The 18,275-nt window shown below is 42.9% G+C and overlaps 2 protein-coding genes across 2 annotated transcripts; one reads left to right on the top strand and one right to left on the bottom strand.

Moving 5' to 3' along the window:
• The first annotated feature begins 269 nt into the window (after window positions 1–269).
• Window positions 270–8,478, top strand: LOC114158152 (myosin-6). Its single transcript, XM_075410511.1, has 2 exons — window positions 270–6,997; window positions 8,127–8,478. Exon 1 carries the CDS (start codon window positions 1,188–1,190, stop codon window positions 6,990–6,992), a length of 5,805 nt encoding a protein of 1,934 aa, XP_075266626.1. The 5' UTR covers window positions 270–1,187; the 3' UTR covers window positions 6,993–6,997; window positions 8,127–8,478.
• A 2,119-nt stretch (window positions 8,479–10,597) lies between these two features.
• LOC114158164 (complement C1q-like protein 2) lies at window positions 10,598–11,957 on the bottom strand. The gene is made up of 3 exons (XM_028039475.1): window positions 11,755–11,957; window positions 11,527–11,664; window positions 10,598–11,041 (listed from the first exon to the last, which is right to left on the bottom strand). Exons 1-3 carry the CDS (start codon window positions 11,864–11,866, stop codon window positions 10,770–10,772), a joined length of 522 nt encoding a protein of 173 aa, XP_027895276.1. The 5' UTR covers window positions 11,867–11,957; the 3' UTR covers window positions 10,598–10,769.
• Between the last annotated feature and the right edge of the window lie 6,318 nt (window positions 11,958–18,275).

The following is an 18,275-nucleotide window of genomic DNA, read 5'->3' as shown; positions in this document are numbered from 1 at the left end:
TTTAAATTTTATTTTCAGTTTCAACTTTTTTAAAACAAACGTGACTGTATGGGGCTAAATCAGGGCAATAAAATGAAATCAAACATAATTTTGAAACTGAATATAAAACTGGAAACTGAAAAAAGCTTAAAAAACAATTTTCAGGTTCAGGGTTTTCTCAGTCTAAGAAATTATATTTCCATTTCAAAATTATTTTTCAGTTTACATTTATTTTTTTCCAGTTTCAATTTATTTTCTTTTTAAAAAATAAACTTAATGGCGCTAATTTAGCTCCGTATTGCCTTTTTTAAAAATTGTGCATACATGTTTCCCTTTCCTTTTAAAATTTTTTGTTTTTTATTTTGTGTTGTAAAAGAAAAAAATTGACATTCAAGAACCTATTTAGATGAACCAAAACAGAGGGATATGATCAATGTGTTTATAAATGTCAAAAAGTGAATACAATTTTAAAAAGCAGAGAAAAGATAACTTTTAAATCTAGTTTCTGTGTTGATGTCATTTATCCACTGAAATAAATAGAAAAATGACTATCGGATAAAGTTAAGTAACTTTGAAAATATCTTTTAGATTCAATTCAGTTCATTTTAATTTTGTAAAATAAAAACAAGAATATTTGTATTACTTGAGGTCATTTATTTTAATTTATATAATATTTTGCACAGAAATGTGATCAATCAAATATACATTAAAAAAATCAATTGTCAACCACATAACCAGATGATACATGAAATCTTAATCTCAGTTTACATAAATTACTTTTGGAAGATTTAATAGTCGCTAACCTTAGTCTACTCAAATCTCTTTTCTTCCATGAATGAAAAGGTAAATTCTAATAGGTTTTATGCATTATTTTGAAAAGTATTATGTTTTCTTCTCTAGTTACTAGAGGAGATGTTTGAGAGTTACACTGGAGTCTGAACGAAGACCGTCTATCAGCAAACAGATAAGCAGTGATTCTCTGGTTCCCCTCAAAAGGACTGCAACACCCAAAGGTCCAGAATCTGCCCTCATGGTGCGCTCAGAGACACATTTAGATCTGCAGCTGCTTCTGTCTCACCAGATATCTCCTAATTTGGTCCAAAGGGAGGATTTTTAAATCTGGGTCGTCTTCATCATGCTGCAGTTCTGCAGAGGGACTGGAAGTGAAACGTTTCGTTCTCTAGCTGTTCTTCTGTCTACCATCCACCATGGGTGATGCTCTGATGGCTGAGTTTGGGAAGGCTGCCCCTTTCCTGAGGAAGTCTGAGAAGGAGCGCCTGGAGGCTCAGACCCGACCGTTTGACATCAAGACTGAATGTTTTGTTGTGGATGATAAAGTGGAGTACATAAAAGGACAGATTGTCAGCAAAGAAGGAAGCATGGTGACCGTCAAGAAGGAAGACGGCACCACAGTGACGGTGAAGGATTCGGATGTTCATCCCCAGAATCCACCCAAATTTGATAAAATCGAAGACATGGCGATGTTTACGTTCCTCCATGAGCCGGCAGTGTTGTTTAACCTCAAAGAGCGCTACGCCGCATGGATGATTTACACCTACTCTGGGCTCTTCTGCGTCACCGTCAACCCTTACAAGTGGCTCCCAGTCTATGACTCGGAGGTGGTGGCAGCCTACCGGGGTAAGAAGAGGAGCGAAGCGCCCCCTCACATCTTCTCCATCTCCGATAACGCCTACCAGTACATGCTGACCGACAGGGAGAACCAGTCTGTCCTCATCACCGGAGAATCTGGTGCAGGAAAAACGGTGAACACTAAGAGGGTCATCCAGTACTTCGCCAGCATCGCTGCGGTTGGAGGCGGAGCCAAAAAGGACAGCAGCAAGGGGACTCTGGAGGATCAAATCATCCAGGCAAACCCGGCACTCGAGGCCTTTGGCAATGCCAAAACGCTGAGAAATGACAACTCGTCTCGTTTTGGAAAATTCATCAGGATTCACTTTGGCACAAGTGGGAAACTGTCATCGGCCGACATCGAGACGTACCTGCTGGAGAAGTCCCGTGTTACATTCCAGCTTAAGGCTGAGAGGAACTACCACATCTTCTACCAGATCCTGTCCAACCAGAAGCCTGAGCTGCTGGATCTGCTGCTCATCACCAACAACCCGTACGACTACTGCTACATCTCCCAAGGAGAGGTAACGGTCGCCTCCATTAACGACTCTGAGGAGCTTATGGCCACAGACAGTGCCTTCGATGTGCTAGGCTTCACTGCTGAGGAGAAAACAGCCGTCTACAAACTGACCGGTGCCATCATGCACCACGGCAACATGAAGTTCAAACAGAAGCAGCGCGAGGAGCAGGCTGAACCGGACAGTACCGAGGCTGCAGATAAATCAGCTTACCTAATGGGGCTGAACTCTGCAGATCTCATCAAGGGGCTGTGCCATCCCAGAGTGAAGGTTGGAAATGAATATGTCACCAAGGGCCAAAGTGTGGATCAAGTCTACTATGCCATCGGTGCACTGGCCAAGTCAGTGTACGAGAAGATGTTCAGCTGGATGGTGGTGAGAATCAACCAGTCGTTGGACACCAAGCAGGACCGTCAGTACTTCATAGGAGTTCTGGACATTGCTGGTTTTGAGATCTTTGATTTCAACACATTCGAGCAGCTGTGCATCAACTACACAAACGAGAAACTGCAACAGTTCTTCAACCATCACATGTTTGTCCTGGAACAAGAAGAATACAAGAAAGAAGGGATTGAATGGGAGTTCATTGACTTTGGGATGGATCTCCAGGCCTGTATTGACCTGATCGAAAAGCCATTGGGGATTCTTTCGATTCTAGAAGAGGAGTGTATGTTTCCCAAAGCAAGCGACCAGACTTTTAAGGCTAAGCTCTACGATAATCACCTGGGAAAGAACAAGATGTTTGAGAAGCCGAGGGCAACAAAAGGGAAATCAGAGGCTCATTTTGCCCTGGTTCATTATGCTGGTACAGTCGACTACAACATCGGCGGCTGGCTGGTCAAAAACAAAGACCCTCTGAATGAAACGGTGGTTGGACTTTACCAGAAATCCTCTCTAAAGCTGCTGAGCCTGCTGTTTTCAAGCTACTCAGGAGCTGATGGTGGCGAAAAATCAGGTGGCAAAGGAGCAAAGAAGAAGGGTTCTTCATTCCAGACAGTGTCTGCTCTCCACAGGGAGAACCTCAACAAGCTGATGACTAACTTGAAGACCACTCATCCTCACTTTGTCCGTTGTCTGATTCCTAATGAGAGGAAAACTCCAGGCGCCATGGACAACTGCCTTGTGATGCACCAGCTTCGCTGCAATGGCGTCCTGGAAGGCATCCGGATCTGCCGGAAGGGTTTCCCAAACCGGGTTCTCTATGGAGACTTCAAGCAACGCTACCGAATCTTGAATGCCTCCGCGATCCCAGAAGGTCAGTTCATCGACTGCAAGAAGAGCGCCGAAAAGCTGCTGGGATCTCTTGACATCGACCACACCCAGTACAAGTTTGGCCACACAAAAGTCTTCTTCAAAGCCGGCCTGCTGGGGACACTTGAGGAGATGCGAGATGAGCAACTCTCTCGGATCATCACCAGGATTCAGGCCAATGCCAGAGGGATCCTGATGAGGGAGAAGTTTGCTAAACTTGTGGAACGCAGGGATTCCCTGATGGTCATTCAGTGGAACCTCCGATCTTTTCTCGGTGTGAAGAACTGGCCCTGGATGAAGCTGTTCTTTAAGATTAAACCGCTTCTGAAGAGCGCAGAGGCCGAGAAGGAGATGGCCAACATAAAGGATGAATTCAAGAAGGTGAAGGAGGCTCTGGAGAAATCCGAAGGACGGCGGAAGGAACTCGAAGAGAAAATAGTGACTCTTCTCCAAGAGAAGAATGATTTGACCTTGCAGATACAGTCTGAACAGGACACTCTGACAGACGCAGAGGAACGGTGTGAACAGCTCATCAAGAGTAAGATTCAACTGGAGGCCAAGCTGAAAGAGATGAATGAAAGACTGGAGGATGAAGAGGAGCTGAATGCAGATCTTACAGCCAAGAAGCGCAAACTTGAAGATGAGTGCTCTGAGCTGAAGAAGGACATCGATGACCTGGAGCTAACTTTAGCCAAGGTGGAAAAGGAGAAGCATGCTACAGAGAATAAGGTGAAAAACCTCATGGAAGAGATGGCGTCTCAGGATGAGAACATTCTGAAGCTGACCAAAGAGAAAAAGGCACTACAGGAGGCCCACCAGCAGACACTGGATGACCTTCAAAGTGAAGAGGACAAAGCCAACAGCCTGACTAAAGCTAAGGCAAAACTGGAGCAGCAAGTGGATGATCTGGAGGGTTCACTGGAACAAGAGAAGAAGGTCAGGATGGACCTGGAACGCTCGAGGAGGAAACTCGAAGGCGACTTGAAACTGACCCAGGAGACTCTGATGGACTTGGAGAATGACAAGCAGCAGCTGGAGGAGAAACTCAAGAAGAAGGACTTTGAAGTGAGTCAAATCATCTCAAGACTGGAGGATGAGCAGGTTGCCTCAGTTCAGCTCCAGAAGAAGCTGAAAGAAAACCAGGCAAGAATCGAGGAGCTGGAAGAAGAGCTGGATGCTGAGCGTGCAGCGCGAGCCAAGGTGGAGAAGCAGCGCTCAGATCTGTCCCGTGAGTTGGAGGACATCAGCGAACGTCTGGAGGAAGCCGGCGGAGCCACGTCAGTCCAGGTGGAGATGAACAAGAAGAGAGATGCTGAGTTTCAGAAGCTGCGTAGGGAGCTGGAGGAGTCAACCCTCCATCACGAGGCTACAGCCGCCATGCTGAGGAAGAAACATGCCGACAGCGTCGCCGAACTGGGGGAGCAAATAGACAACCTGCAGCGTGTGAAGCAGAAACTGGAGAAGGAGAAGACGGAGCTGAAACTAGAGCTGGACGACTTGGTCTCCAACATGGAGAGCGTGGTGAAGGCCAAATCCAACATAGAGAAGATGTGCCGCACAATGGAAGACAATATGAACGAATACAAGAGCAAATACGAGGAGGCTCAACGGACCACCAATGACTTGACAACTCAGAAGGCCAAACTACTCACCGAGAATGGAGAGCTGGGGCGCCAGCTGGAGGAGAAGGAGTGCTTGATTTCACAGCTGACCAGAGGAAAGAACTCGTACAACCAGCAGGTGGAAGACCTGCGCAGACAACTGGAGGAGGAGGTAAAGGCAAAGAATGCCCTCGCGCATGCTTTGCAGTCTGCTCGGCATGACTGTGACCTGCTGAGGGAACAGTATGAAGAAGAGCAGGAAGCTAAAGCTGAGCTGCAGAGGGCTTTATCTAAGTCCAACATGGAGGTTTCAGCGTGGAGAACCAAATACGAGACAGATGGAATCCAGAGAACGGAGGAGCTGGAAGAGGCAAAGAAGAAGTTGGTGCAGAGACTACAGGAAGCCGAAGAGGCCATCGAGGCTGTGAACGCAAAATGTTCCTCCCTTGAGAAGACCAAACATCGCCTCCAAAATGAGATTGAAGACCTCATGCTGGATCTAGAGAGATCCAATGCAGCCTCGGCAGCGCTGGACAAAAAGCAAAGAACCTTTGATAAGATCCTCGCAGAGTGGAAGCAGAAGTTTGAGGAGTCGCAGTGTGAACTGGAGGCCTCCCAGAAGGAAGCTCGCTCTCTGAGCACTGAGCTCTTCAAGCTGAAAAATGCCTACGAGGAATCCCTGGATCAACTTGAGACGATGAAGAGAGAGAACAAGAACCTCCAGGAGGAGATTTCCGACCTCACCGAACAGCTTGGGGAGGGCGGCCGCAGCGCTCACGAGCTGGAGAAGATCCGGAAGCAGCTGGAGCAAGAAAAGGCCGAACTCCAGTCGGCGCTGGAAGAGGCAGAAGGCTCGCTGGAGCATGAAGAGACCAAGATCCTGCGAGCGCAGATGGAGTTCAACCAAATGAAGGCTGACATTGAGCGTAAACTGGCTGAGAAAGACGAGGAAATGGAGCAGGCGAAGAGGAACTACCAAAGGATGCTCGAGTCTCTTCAGTCTTCTCTGGAGTCGGAGACCAGGAGCAGAAATGAGGCTTTGAGAGTCAAGAAAAAGATGGAAGGCGACCTCAACGAGATGGAGATCCAGCTGAGCCAAGCCAACCGGCAGGCGGCAGACGCCCAGAAGCAGGTCAAGACCCTTCAGGCGTTCCTGAAAGACGCTCAGCTCCAGCTGGACGACACCCAACATGGCAACGATGACCTGAGAGAGAACATCGGTTTGCTGGAGCGCCGGAGTAACCTGATCCAGGCAGAGCTGGAGGAGGTGAGAGCCGCACTGGAGCAGACGGAAAGAAGTCGCAAGCTAGCAGAACAGGAACTTACCGATACGACGGAGCGGATGCAGCTGCTGCACTCCCAAAACACCAGCCTGATCAACCAGAAGAAGAAACACGAGGCCGACCTGCTGAGCCTGCAAAACGAGCTGGAAGACGCCATACAGGAGAACCGCAATGCAGAAGAGAAGGCAAAAAAAGCCATCACTGATGCTGCCATGATGGCCGAGGAGCTCAAGAAGGAGCAGGACACCAGTGCCCATCTGGAGCGCATGAAGAAGAACATGGAGCAGACCATCAAGGACCTGCAGCACCGGCTGGACGAAGCCGAGCAGATCGCCATGAAGGGCGGCAAGAAGCAACTCCAGAAGCTGGAGGCTCGCATCAAAGACCTGGAGAACGAGCTGGAGGCGGAGCAGAAGAGGGGCGGAGAGTCCGTCAAGGCGCTCCGCAAGTACGAGCGCCGCATCAAGGAGCTCACCTACCAGACGGAGGAGGACCGCAAGAACATGGCGCGCCTGCAGGACCTGGTGGACAAGCTGCAGCTGAAGGTGAAGTCCTACAAGCACGCAGCCGAGGAGGCGGAGGAGGCGGCCAACGCTAACATGGCCAAGCTGCGCAAGCTGCAGCATGAACTGGAGGAGGCCGAGGAGAGAGCAGACATGGCAGAGTCACAGGTCAACAAGCTGAGAGCCAAAACCCGGGACGGATCCTCCAAGAAGGGACTGGACGACTGAGCCAGGTGAGTTCCTGCTAACAGCCGCAAATTAGTTGTTCTTTTCACAATGTGTTTCATACATTTATAAATATCAGAGTTCCAAACTAAACAAACTCAACATTTAGTTTACATACTAAATATTTAACTTTCAAATTAAAAATTTAGTTAGGAAGCTAAATATTTGGTTCTAAATTAAATGTTTAAGTCTGAGCTAAATATTTAGTTTGAAAACAAAATATTTAGCTCCAGATTTGTTTTGTTAAAGTAATATTTAGTTCCAAACTAAGTATTTATTTTCCAAACTAAACATTTAATTTTCAATCCAAAAATTAATTTTTCCAAGCAAAATATTTAGCTTGCTAACTAAATATTTAAGTTCCAAGCTACATATTCAGGTCTGAAAATATTTAGTTTGAAAACTAAATTGTTGTAGATGCAGAAAGAGGAATAATGTTGTCCCAGCTGAATAAATTTCAGTCACTTAAAACAGAAATGCTGACATTAATTTCATTTAATTTTCTTTTACAGACTAAAACCGGGACGCTTTCTGATGCTAAGTCCTAAATTTGCAAGAAAAAAAGTCAGATTTTCTTTTAAATTGATGATTTTTTACTTGGGATTTTTCCTGACTTTATAAAGTCATAAATTTGTAAGAAAAAACTGAAGTTTGCTGAACTTGTAAAGTCACAGAATGTTCCAGTTTTAATATAATCAATTTATGCCTTTAATCATAAAAAATTGTTTATTTTTTTCTCGCAAATGTACATCTTTTTGGCATCAGAGAAAGTCCCAGTTTTTTCTTCTAAATATACCAAATTAATCACAAAATTTCTGAATTTGTTGCCAGAAATTTGATCGTTACAAAATTATTTGTTTTTCTTTTATCTAAAAGTCACTTTACTGAGTTTCAACCTGTAACTGAGATCAGTAAAGAAAATAATAAACATTCATGTATTTAATTGTGAACATTTTCATCAAAGGAGCTGCATCATTTTTCCTCAGCGTAATAAGAAACTATGAAGTTTATGAAGTTGAGATGAACTTCATATTCAATAACTTTAGATTTAAAAGTAGCAAACTTTAATTCATTAAATTACAGCATAAGTTTATGTTTCCTTTGGCTGATTTGTTTCAATCTGTTTTTATTTTTCAGATGGTTCTGGATCCAAACCCGCTGCAGCTGATACTTTGTAACATGACTGAGTTCTGCTGTTGGTTTCCACCTTTACAATGAAATGAGTTTATTTTAAGTAAAAGATTTTAGCTTCAAAATAATTAAAACTTTCTGATTTCATAAATATATCTATAAAAACATTAATTAATAATTGACTTTATTATTTGTTTGTTCACTTTGATCAACACTTTTCTAGCTAAGTAGATCCTTAATGACAGCATGGCTTCACTTATTGATTTCCTTTAAACGAGCCCTTCAAAATAAAAGTTTGAACATGAACCTGTCCTGATGTAACTCTGGAGAAATGATAATAAACACTGATGAGCACCAAGAACTCGTCTCCAAGTTCATCATCAATCTAAATCTAAAAATACAACACTTTATCAAAAACAACTTGACACGTTTTAATCTACTGAAGTCTGAGATTTGATTAGGCCATTTCAGAACTTTTGTTTGTGTTGTGAATTTCCTGCTGCCCTCAGGGACCCCGCCCCACGCTTTGGGAACCTCTGCTCTAGAGGAAATTGTCCCGGAAGTTTTGTTCTCCATTCAGGTGCAACTTTGCTAACCTAAAACTTGCCGCCATCTTGTTTCTTTGGCGTTGCTTTCGTTCAGTGGTGTGAGGGTCAACATCCGGCATCTTTTAGTTCTCCCCCGGGTTTAACGCACCTGGATCAAATGACGGAGGCCAAAGAAGAACAATGACCTGCGACCACCAGGGAGGGAACAGGACTGAGAGACACCACTGGTAACTAAAGAGCAACAAGCTTTTATTTTGAAGAGTTGGTGAGATTCCGGTTCGTATTGACCCATTTCAGCTTCACAATCTGAGTACAAAACCTGTTGACGAGCCTCCTGCGGGTCCAGAGCGGGATGATGGATGGTCCTGGAGGGGACGGGTCTCCGTGACCGTCGCCTGCCGCCGCGCAGCATGCGGGAGAAAAAGAGCTGGACTGCGGGGTTCGGCCCCGCGGGACGCCGCAAGCCGGCCACCTACACCGGGGAGAAGAAGGCGCAGCTGCTGGCCAGAGCCAACAGGAAGTGGGTGCGACTCGCCACGGTGGTGGGCTACGTCCTGGCCGTGTCTCTGGCCGCGGTCATCCTGGCTGTTTACTACGGCTTCTTCTGGAGACCCACGCCCGGTTCTGGACCGTCGGGTCCGAGCAGGAACTGGACCAGGAGCGGAACCAGGGATACTAAAACCGGGAAGAACTGCGGCGCAGATAACTCCAATAATAATAGTTTGCCTGATAATAATAAGAACTTTATGAACTTGGCTGGCAGAAAACAGGAAAATATTAAACCTGACAGAACTTCGGTCCACGTTTCCTCCATCGGGACCTCTGAGGCTCCTCTGGCCGCGCAGGGTGTCACTTCTCCGGGCGTGACTCCCACGGAGCCCGCGGCTGTCACCGCGGAGGATCCGTCCAACCTGCCGACCCACCGGAGCGCGGCAGGCCGGGACGCGGCGACTGGTGGCCGGCGGACAGAGGCGGACTTCTCCGGGTCCGGGGACTGAGAAATTATAGCACTTCTCAACTTAATGCAGTAAAATGTATTTATTTAAAATTAGCTGATCTATTTTTTTTTTTTTTTGTTGAGAAATTGGTTTTTAAAACTCAAAATAAAAAAGAGACATAAACTATGACTGAAAACTGTTCTCTGAAATAAGCAATAAATAGAAAATATTTACTTTCCTGTTTGCATCGCAGCATATGTTGACATATTTGTTGGAATAAATTAATTTTGTGCAGAAAACAGATCAGATTTTGTTTTTTACTTTTTAGCTGGAAACAAAATGATGAAGCTTTCTTTGATCAAACTCATACAAATTTGATTAAAAGTATATGTTTATTTAGAATGTGACATTTTTATGATAACAGAAAATGAACAAGAAACCTGAAAAATTTAAAGACAATTGTTTTTAATGTTTAAAGAGTATTTACAGTAAGCCAGCAGATTGATGGGTAAAATATGAAAAATTTAAAACTAATTAAAATTATAAAATAAAAAAATCTGATGGAAGTCATTTATTTGAATGTGATTAATGTTTATAATCTCTTTTTTTCTCCGTTTTGTGTTTTTTTATTATCCAGTTTGATAATAACTCGTCTTTGGGAACATGCTGATTTACCACTTATGAAAATGTGATGTAGTAAAGACTTTAAAACATATTTTAGAATTATTTTGGGGAATTTGGTTTGGGTTTTAATCGTAATTCTTTTAATTTTTCACGTCATGGACCTAATTGATGGTTATTATGATGAAAATGTTGGAGAAGGAAGACAAAGGTCCAAAAGAACCTGAAATGTTTTCACTCAGGATCTCAGGAAGGAAGTGGAGCCAATTTGCTCCTGTCCAAGTTTGGAACAATTATCTGTAAATCTTGTTTACTGGCTTCCTGTTAGTTTCCCTTTGATTTCTGAAGAAGAAAACCCAACAGCAGTAAGTCGTGGGTTTTAACAGGTTTCATTTCTGTTACTTCGGCTTCGTTCAGCTCTCCAGGACAGAACCAGTCGTGGGTTCTGTTCTGGACAGAACCAGTCCTGGGTTGATGAAACGTGTTGTTCTGATGATTTTCTTGCTGAGTTTCCTGGAGGCTCAGGGTGTCTGCAGCTCGGCCTACATGGGGAAGACGAGGAACCCGGTGAAGGTGCTGAGGCGGCCCTGGTCAGCGATGGTCTTCCTGGCCCACAGCTGGACGTAGACCCGGTCTCCCTGCTCCAGAACCAGCACCATGGCGTTGGAGGCGCCGGCCTGGGTTCTTGCTTTATGGTAGATGGCGAACATGTTTAATCCGTTCTTCTTCACCCCGGCGTGCAGCTCACCGTTCGGACCGGCGATTCCAGTGACCTGGATGTAGTAGAGTCCTTTAACCGGGGCGGTGAAGAGACCTGCAGGAAGAGAACCTGGGTCAGTGGTTCTGGTTCTGGAAGACATTTAAACTGCTGCTGGACTTTAGTTGGTCCTGGTTACCAAATTCACCAGATTCCTGTCGAACACTGAGGTCCAAACCCGTTTAGTTTCCTTTGAGCCGAAACAACTGGATCATTGATCAACATATTGATGCTTATTGATCATTTATTGATGGAACTGGACAAAACGTAATGTCTGGTGAGTTTATGATGTTTTATGCTTTCAGAGCTGGCTTTCTGCTAAAATGTTCTGCACAGATAAACTTGATTGATTGATTGGTTGATTGATTGATTGATTGATTGATTGATTGACCCCAATTAGCTGCTGGAGAAAAGTTTCTGATCCTGAATGAACTAAATGCTGTAAAATGACTCATTTTTTCAGATAAAGAGTCGTGGTGCGTTCAGGTTCTCAGCATTTCATGCGAACCCTAAACTAACGGATCGTAATGAATCCCGTCCACCTGTTGCCGGGTCGTATCCGTTGCCGATGTTGGTGATCACTCTCTCGAACTTCAGAGTTTCATCAGCCTCCAGCGGGCCCTTCGCGGTCCAGTCGTTGGTGTCGACGAGTGCGGCGGAGAACGCCACCCTGGATTTGGCTGCAGGAGGTCAGAAGGTCAGTTAGAGAAACAAACATCTGGGAGTCTAACAGACAATCAGCTAAAGTCTGAGGAAGAATCGAAACCGACTCAGGACGTCGTTGTCCGCCTCCAGCTTCTGGACCCGCTCAGGCAGACCGCCCTGCTGAGCGCCGACCAGGCCGCACACCAGAACCGCCACCAGGAACAAACTGGACTTCATCTTCACTGAGGACTGAGACACCTGGACCCACTGCAGGACAGGAGACTGTGCCGAAGCTCTGGAGCGCTCCGGGTTTTATCCGAGTCCGGATCCGAACTTTGGATCTCTGGGAGCAACGATCCGGGTTAAACGAGTCCAACGTAACGCAATTTGTTGATCCTTACCTTGTTTGGTTCTTTGGTTAAATTTTAATTTTTCTTCTTTTCCTTCAGAAGGCCTAAGTTTGCATTTCTTTTTTTTTTTTTTTTTTTTCGATTCTCAATCTTTATTAAATCCTTCAACAATAAAACATACAGTGAAACCAATGTTAACAATATCACTACTGTGAAGTATACAACCTTAAGTAGTTATACAGAGAAGGATTTGAGTTTTTAACATTTTCCCCCCTGAACCCCTCCCGATCCTCCCGTACTCCCCCCACCCCAGCCAGCAGAAGGAGCTAAAGGAAAAAAAAAAAAAAAAAAAAAAAAAGTACAAACACACTATCTTTTATTCTGGACCAATAGTGTTTGAGCCTTTCCTCTATGGTTTTAAGAACGGTTCCCACATACTCTGATACGCCTCAATCTGACCGTTTATCTTGTAGATGAGTCGTTCATAAGAAGCAGTTTCTAAAAGAGCTGCATACCATTCTGTATAAGTAGGGATACTTTGACCTTTCCAGTGTCTTAATATAACTCGTTTAGCCGTTGTGAGGGCTATTTTTAACCACTGTATTTTTTTTGTTCCTATTTTGACTTTATAATCAAAGAAGTTAAGAAGTGCCAGTGTAGGTGTCAACAATAGGTTGGAGTTGAGGGTGCTGTTAATTTTCCCCATGACCTCCTGCCAATAGGAAATTAGTTTCGGACACATGAGGAACATATGAAGCATGTCTCCTGAGCTTTGTTTGCATCGCCAGCAAGTATCAGAGTAACTTATTTTAGCTCTGAATAATTTAACTGGTGTCCAATATAATCGATTCGTAATTTTGAACTGTATCAGTTTGGAGCGTGCATCTCTCATGGGCTTTAACATTTGTTTGACTATTGCAGCCCACTGTTCCTCTGTGAACTGTATGTTTAACTCTGATTCCCATACCTTCTTAAGTCCTGTATTAATATTGCAAGTGTTCTCAATCAGATAGTTATAAATATGACTTACCCGTCTTGGGGAGTCTTTTACTTTGTTAAATATGGTGTATATTGGTGATTCCATGGGTATGCTTCCCTCAGGATTCTTTAATTTTGTAAGGCAGTCTCTAATTTGTAGGAACTTCCAGAAATCCTTGTGGTTTAGATTGTATAGTTCTTGAAATTGTTGAAATGACAGTAAGGTACCATTTTTGAAGAAGCAGTTTATACGGTCAATCCCTTTTATAAGCCAGCTCCTCCAAAAGATCATTTTCCCTCCTATTTTTATTTTTGGGTTATTCCACACTGAGGCTGTTCCCTGAGCGAAAGGACAGCTGTTTGCTTTTTTATGTAACTGCTGCCAAACCTTTTTAGTGTGAGTGATAATTGGATTGGATTTAACTCCATCATTTGAATGTTGGGATAGATAATCAAAAACTTTAAATGGAGCATTTATTTCACCTTCCAAGCTCACCCAGATCGGACTATTGTGGTTGTGTAACATAATGGATGTTATTTGTGCGCTTGTAAAAGCTTCCTGATAAAGTTGCATATTGGGAAGTCGTAATCCTCCGTATTCTACTTTAGTTTGGAGTTTTAGGACAGACATTTTAGGCTTTTTCCCCTCCCAGATAAAGTTGTTTATCATTTTGTCCAGGGTCTTAAATATAGAGTGTGGAATTTTGAGAGGTAATAAACTGAATAGGTAATTTAATTTTGGTGTAATAATCATTTTAATGGCTTGGACTCTACCCCATAGTGATATTTGTAGCTTGTCCCATCCCTTTAAAAGTAAACTTATCTTATTTATCACAGGTTCAAAGTTGTCCAGAATAATGTCTTCCAGGCCCGGGTTCAGCAGTATTCCTAAGTATTTAAGGTTTTTTGGTACCCACTGAAATTTCCATTTTTGTATATGGCTTTTGTAACAAAGTTTTGACAAGGGCATTACTTCGCATTTAGACCAGTTAATCTTGTATCCAGACAAATCAGAAAAATTGTTAATTAAATCCAGTAAAGGAGGTAATGATTCCTCAGGATTCGACAGCAGAAGCAGCACATCATCTGCAAATATTAACATTTTGTTGTCTATTTCACCCATTGTTATACCTTTTATTATTTTGTTTTGTCTGATGGCTTGGGCTAAGGGTTCGAGTGCAATAATAAAGAGTAGGGGCGACAATGGATCTCCCTGTTTAGTCCCGCGTTCAATTAAGAATTGATCTGATCTTGATCCATTTGTCGTTACAGTTGCTTTTGAGTCTGTGTATATCATTTTTATTATTTCTAGAAAAGAGTGTTGAAACCCAAATTTTCCAAGTGTATAGTAAAGATAGTTCCAGCTGACCCTGTCAAACGCTTTTTCCGCGTCAAGTGACAGGGCCGCTACAGGAAAATTTAAATGTTGGGCCTTCCAAATCAGATGTAGTAAACGTCTTAGACTATCAGAGGAGGTTCTGCCCTTGACGAAGCCTGTTTGGTCCGGATGTATAATTGATGTTATGACTTTATTAATCCGCAATGATAATATTTTTGTGAATAATTTTGCATCACAGCACAATAAGCTTATTGGCCTGTAGCTTGAACATTCCAGAGGGTCTTTTCCTTTCTTCGGAATGACAGTAATTAATGATTCCTTCATGGATGTGGGGAGTCGATGCGAATTGATAGCTGAATTAAAGGTTTTTAATATTTCTGTGCCCAGTTCAGATGTAAATGTTTTATAAAACTCGTTAGGAAAACCGTCCAGGCCTGGGGTTTTCCCATTGGGTGAGGTTTTAATGCATTTAACGAGTTCTTCCATAGTAATAGGCCTTTCTAGTTGTGTGGCACTCTCTTTGGACAATTTCTGAAGACTTAACCTTCCAAAAAACTCTTCTGCTGTATTTGAATCAAATTGTCCTTCTTGAGAATAAAGGTGCTTATAGAAATCTTTGAATACTTTGTTGATTTCTTTCTGACTAGTAACTACATTCCCAGCCCCATTCTTTATCGCACTAATTTGACGCGCTGCTTGTTTGGCCTTTAATTGGCTGGCTAATAATTTATCCGCTTTATCGCCTGATTCATACCATCTCTGTTTGATCCTGAAAAGAGAGTACTCTACTTTTTTAGAAAATATTGTATTTAGCTCATATTTAGCTCTGACTAATTTATCAAAGATTGAAGGGTTAAGATTTTCCGAATATTCCCTCTCCAATTTCTTTATCTCATTTTCATATCGGTTTATATTTTGGGAGTCTTGTTTTTTGATCCGGGAGGAGTGTTGTATCAATATTCCCCTAATATATGCTTTGAACCCATCCCAAATTGAGTTTTGGTCTGCAGTATTGTTGTTGTTTATAAAGTATTCAGTAATTAGTTCTCTGAGTTTTTTGCATAGGTCAGCATCATTTAGTAAACTGGTGTTCAACCTCCATCCCCTAGCCCTTTCATAATGAGAACCCAATTGTAGGACTAGGTCTATGGGGGCATGATCGGTTATTGCTATTGAACCAATATTACAATTCCCAACATTTTCAATGAGAGAGTGTGAGATCAGGAAATAGTCTATCCGGCTATAAACAGAGTGCCTACTTGAGAAGAAGGTATAGTCTCGCGCTGAAGGATTTAGGAGCCTCCATACATCTGATAGACCAGCATGTTTGCACAGAGTTTTAATCGCTTCTTGGGTTTTGCTGGTTCTATGAATTGATTTCCCGGATTTATCCAAAACAGGGTCTAAGACTTGATTGAAATCTCCTGCTACGATAGTAGGGAAGTCCCCAAAATCCGTAAAAATTGTCTTTAGCTGTAAGAAAAAATCTGGATCCTCTGTATTAGGGGCATATATATTGGCTATAATAATGTTTTGTCCTGAAATATTGACTAGAAGAACTATTACTCGACCCTCTTTGTCTTTATATTCTTTCTCCACCTGAATTGAGAGATGTTTAGAAAATAGAATGGACACTCCTCGTTTTTTCTGTTTGAAAGTATTATGGTAAGCTTGTCCCACCCACCTATCTTTAATTCTGTTAACATCTTTCTCTAACAAGTGTGTTTCTTGTAGCATCATCACATCTACTTTTTTCTGCTTTAGATATTTAAGTACTTTGCATCGTTTGGTGTAAGAGCCCAAACCATTAACGTTCCATGAGGATATTTTAACTATGGTCCCCATATTTTATGTTCGTTTATCAATAATAGTAACAAGACCATCATTGTGTCTTGTGCTGTGTCAGTTGTGTTTATACATATAACAAAAGAAAACACAGAAAAAGGCTGGCTGAGATGGAGGACCCCAAAAACAAAAACAAAAATTAGACGCAAACAAAAGCGTCTTTTGTAAAATAACCACGCCTTATTCCTTATGACGAGCATGGAGGCCTTCAGAGTGAGCTGCCTCGGCCAATAACATAGAATAATAATAGGCATCAAGAACTTCCGCCAGAACTTTGTTAGTGCAAATGAATTAGATAAGAAGAAAAAAAAAAAAAAAAAAAAGGGGAAAATTACCAAATAAGCTGGGCTATTTAAACTGTATGTTAAACCAATATGAGGGACATGAACACCTAGCAATTTAGATTGCCACACACTCATATTTATCGATCCAAAACACCAAATATGCGACTTAAATTGCTTACATAGCAATCGATTTTCCCCATCAGCAAAAATTCACCGAAATAACATAAATCTGACCAGATTAACGAAGTCCAGTTTCAACGTGTATAATATGATAAACATCTTAGTCTTAATAAGTTGGAGGTTATGATTAGTGATCTCAGAAAGGAGGTATTACCACTGATCATCGCAGCCTGTTCGTTCATTCACCTTCCTCTGGGGGTTGGTATTTGTCTATCATCTTCTTTGCTGCGGTGGCGTCTTCAAAGCGGAGGCGTTCCTTACCGAGGGAGACCCAAAACACTGCTGGGTACTGCGTGGTGTATTTCAGTCCCTTGGCTCTGCACATACGTCTGACCTCAAAGAATTTGTTTCTTTTTTCTTGTACTTCCCTCGTGAAGTCTGGAAAAAACTCTATCTTGTTTCCCCTCCAGTGAAAAGTTCCAACCTCTCGAGCTCTGAGTCGTATTTTCTCCTTGTCTGTGAAGCGAAGGAATCTCACCAGGATGTGTCGGGGTCCGGCTGGCGTGTTTCGTCTGTTTTCTTTTAGAGTAGCAGGTACCCTGTGAGCCCTTTCAATGACGATTTGATCCGTTCCCTGATCCTGTGGGAGTAGGGCTCGTAGTATGTCCATGACACACTCCGGTACGTTATCCCTCTTCTCCGAGAGCTCCGGGACACCCTTGATCCTTAGATTGTTTCTCTTGCTGTAGTTTTCTTGATATTGGATCCGATCTTCCAGCTGTGCAACTTTGGACTTGAGCTCAGCCGTGCTCGCAGTGAGCACCGCATTCTCATCCTCAAGTTGCGACACTCTGTTTTCCGCTTCCCCCATCCTGCCGCTGAGGCCGGCCAAGTCTGATTTCAACGAGTCCAGACAGTCTCTAATTGTGATCACGTCTGCTCCGACCTGCTGTATTTTGTCTTGGAGGTCCCGGTTCATGACGCGAATCTCGTTTAAAATCATTGAATCTGTCCCTGCATCAGCGAGCGTCTCCATGCTAGTGTTAGCATTAGCCTCGTTAGCTCGTGGGTTCGACCGGATCATTTGGTCGATTTTAGGGCCCGGTGTGCTCTTTATCCTTGAATTTTTCCCTCTGTTCATCTGTATTGCTTACCCTGTACCTCGCTCACACGGGTTAAGTCTTCTGACGGAAAGTAGCAACGTAAAACTGGCCGATATCAGCTCTGGCTCCTCAGCATGCGTTCTCTCCTCGCCGCATCGTCACCGGAAGTCCCCAAGTTTGCATTTCTAAATAAAACTAAATAATTTAATTTCTGTCTTTATTATTCCAGTTATAGATAAAGTATGCATTTTCCTAAATCCAAATTTACTAATATCCTCATTTGGGATGAAAACAAATATATTTTTAGGGCTTTTTAATGAGTTTGGATGAAAAATAAAATTAGGCAGCAAATAAAAAACATCAGTGCCAAGTTTTAACTTTTGCTAAACAAAATACGAAACTTTAATACAATCTGAGGAAACTCTGCAGTAAATGGCATATATTAGAAAACAAATCCTTGCATGTAATATTTCTCAAAATGAGTCGTTTGTTGAGATTTTAGAAAGAAAGAAATAAAGTCTAAAGTGTCTGTGAGGAAAGGAAGCAGGAAGTTTTGGCCTCTTCATTGTTGATGCATAAATCTGGCAGCTTTAGTCTCCCAGACTCAAACTGCTGAGACGCAGAACG

Source organism: Xiphophorus couchianus, chromosome 15 (genome assembly GCF_001444195.1).
Source record: "Xiphophorus couchianus chromosome 15, X_couchianus-1.0, whole genome shotgun sequence".
Classification (NCBI taxonomy): domain Eukaryota; kingdom Metazoa; phylum Chordata; class Actinopteri; order Cyprinodontiformes; family Poeciliidae; genus Xiphophorus; species Xiphophorus couchianus.
The sequence above is the reverse complement of the archived record's forward strand: the minus strand, read 5'-3'. Positions and strand labels throughout refer to the sequence as shown.

Excerpts from the sequence above, each read along its gene's own strand:
- LOC114158152 (XM_075410511.1), top strand. The coding sequence starts at position 1,188 with ATGGGTGATGCTCTGATGGCTGAGTTTGGGAAGGCTGCCCCTTTCCTG.
- LOC114158164 (XM_028039475.1), bottom strand. The coding sequence starts at position 11,866 with ATGAAGTCCAGTTTGTTCCTGGTGGCGGTTCTGGTGTGCGGCCTGGTC. Across the intron at positions 11,665-11,754 it reads GGCGGACAACGACGTCCTGA|CCAAATCCAGGGTGGCGTTC; the intron begins GTCGGTTTCGAT and ends GACCTCCTGCAG. Across the intron at positions 11,042-11,526 it reads CGGATACGACCCGGCAACAG|GTCTCTTCACCGCCCCGGTT; the intron begins GTGGACGGGATT and ends CTCTTCCTGCAG.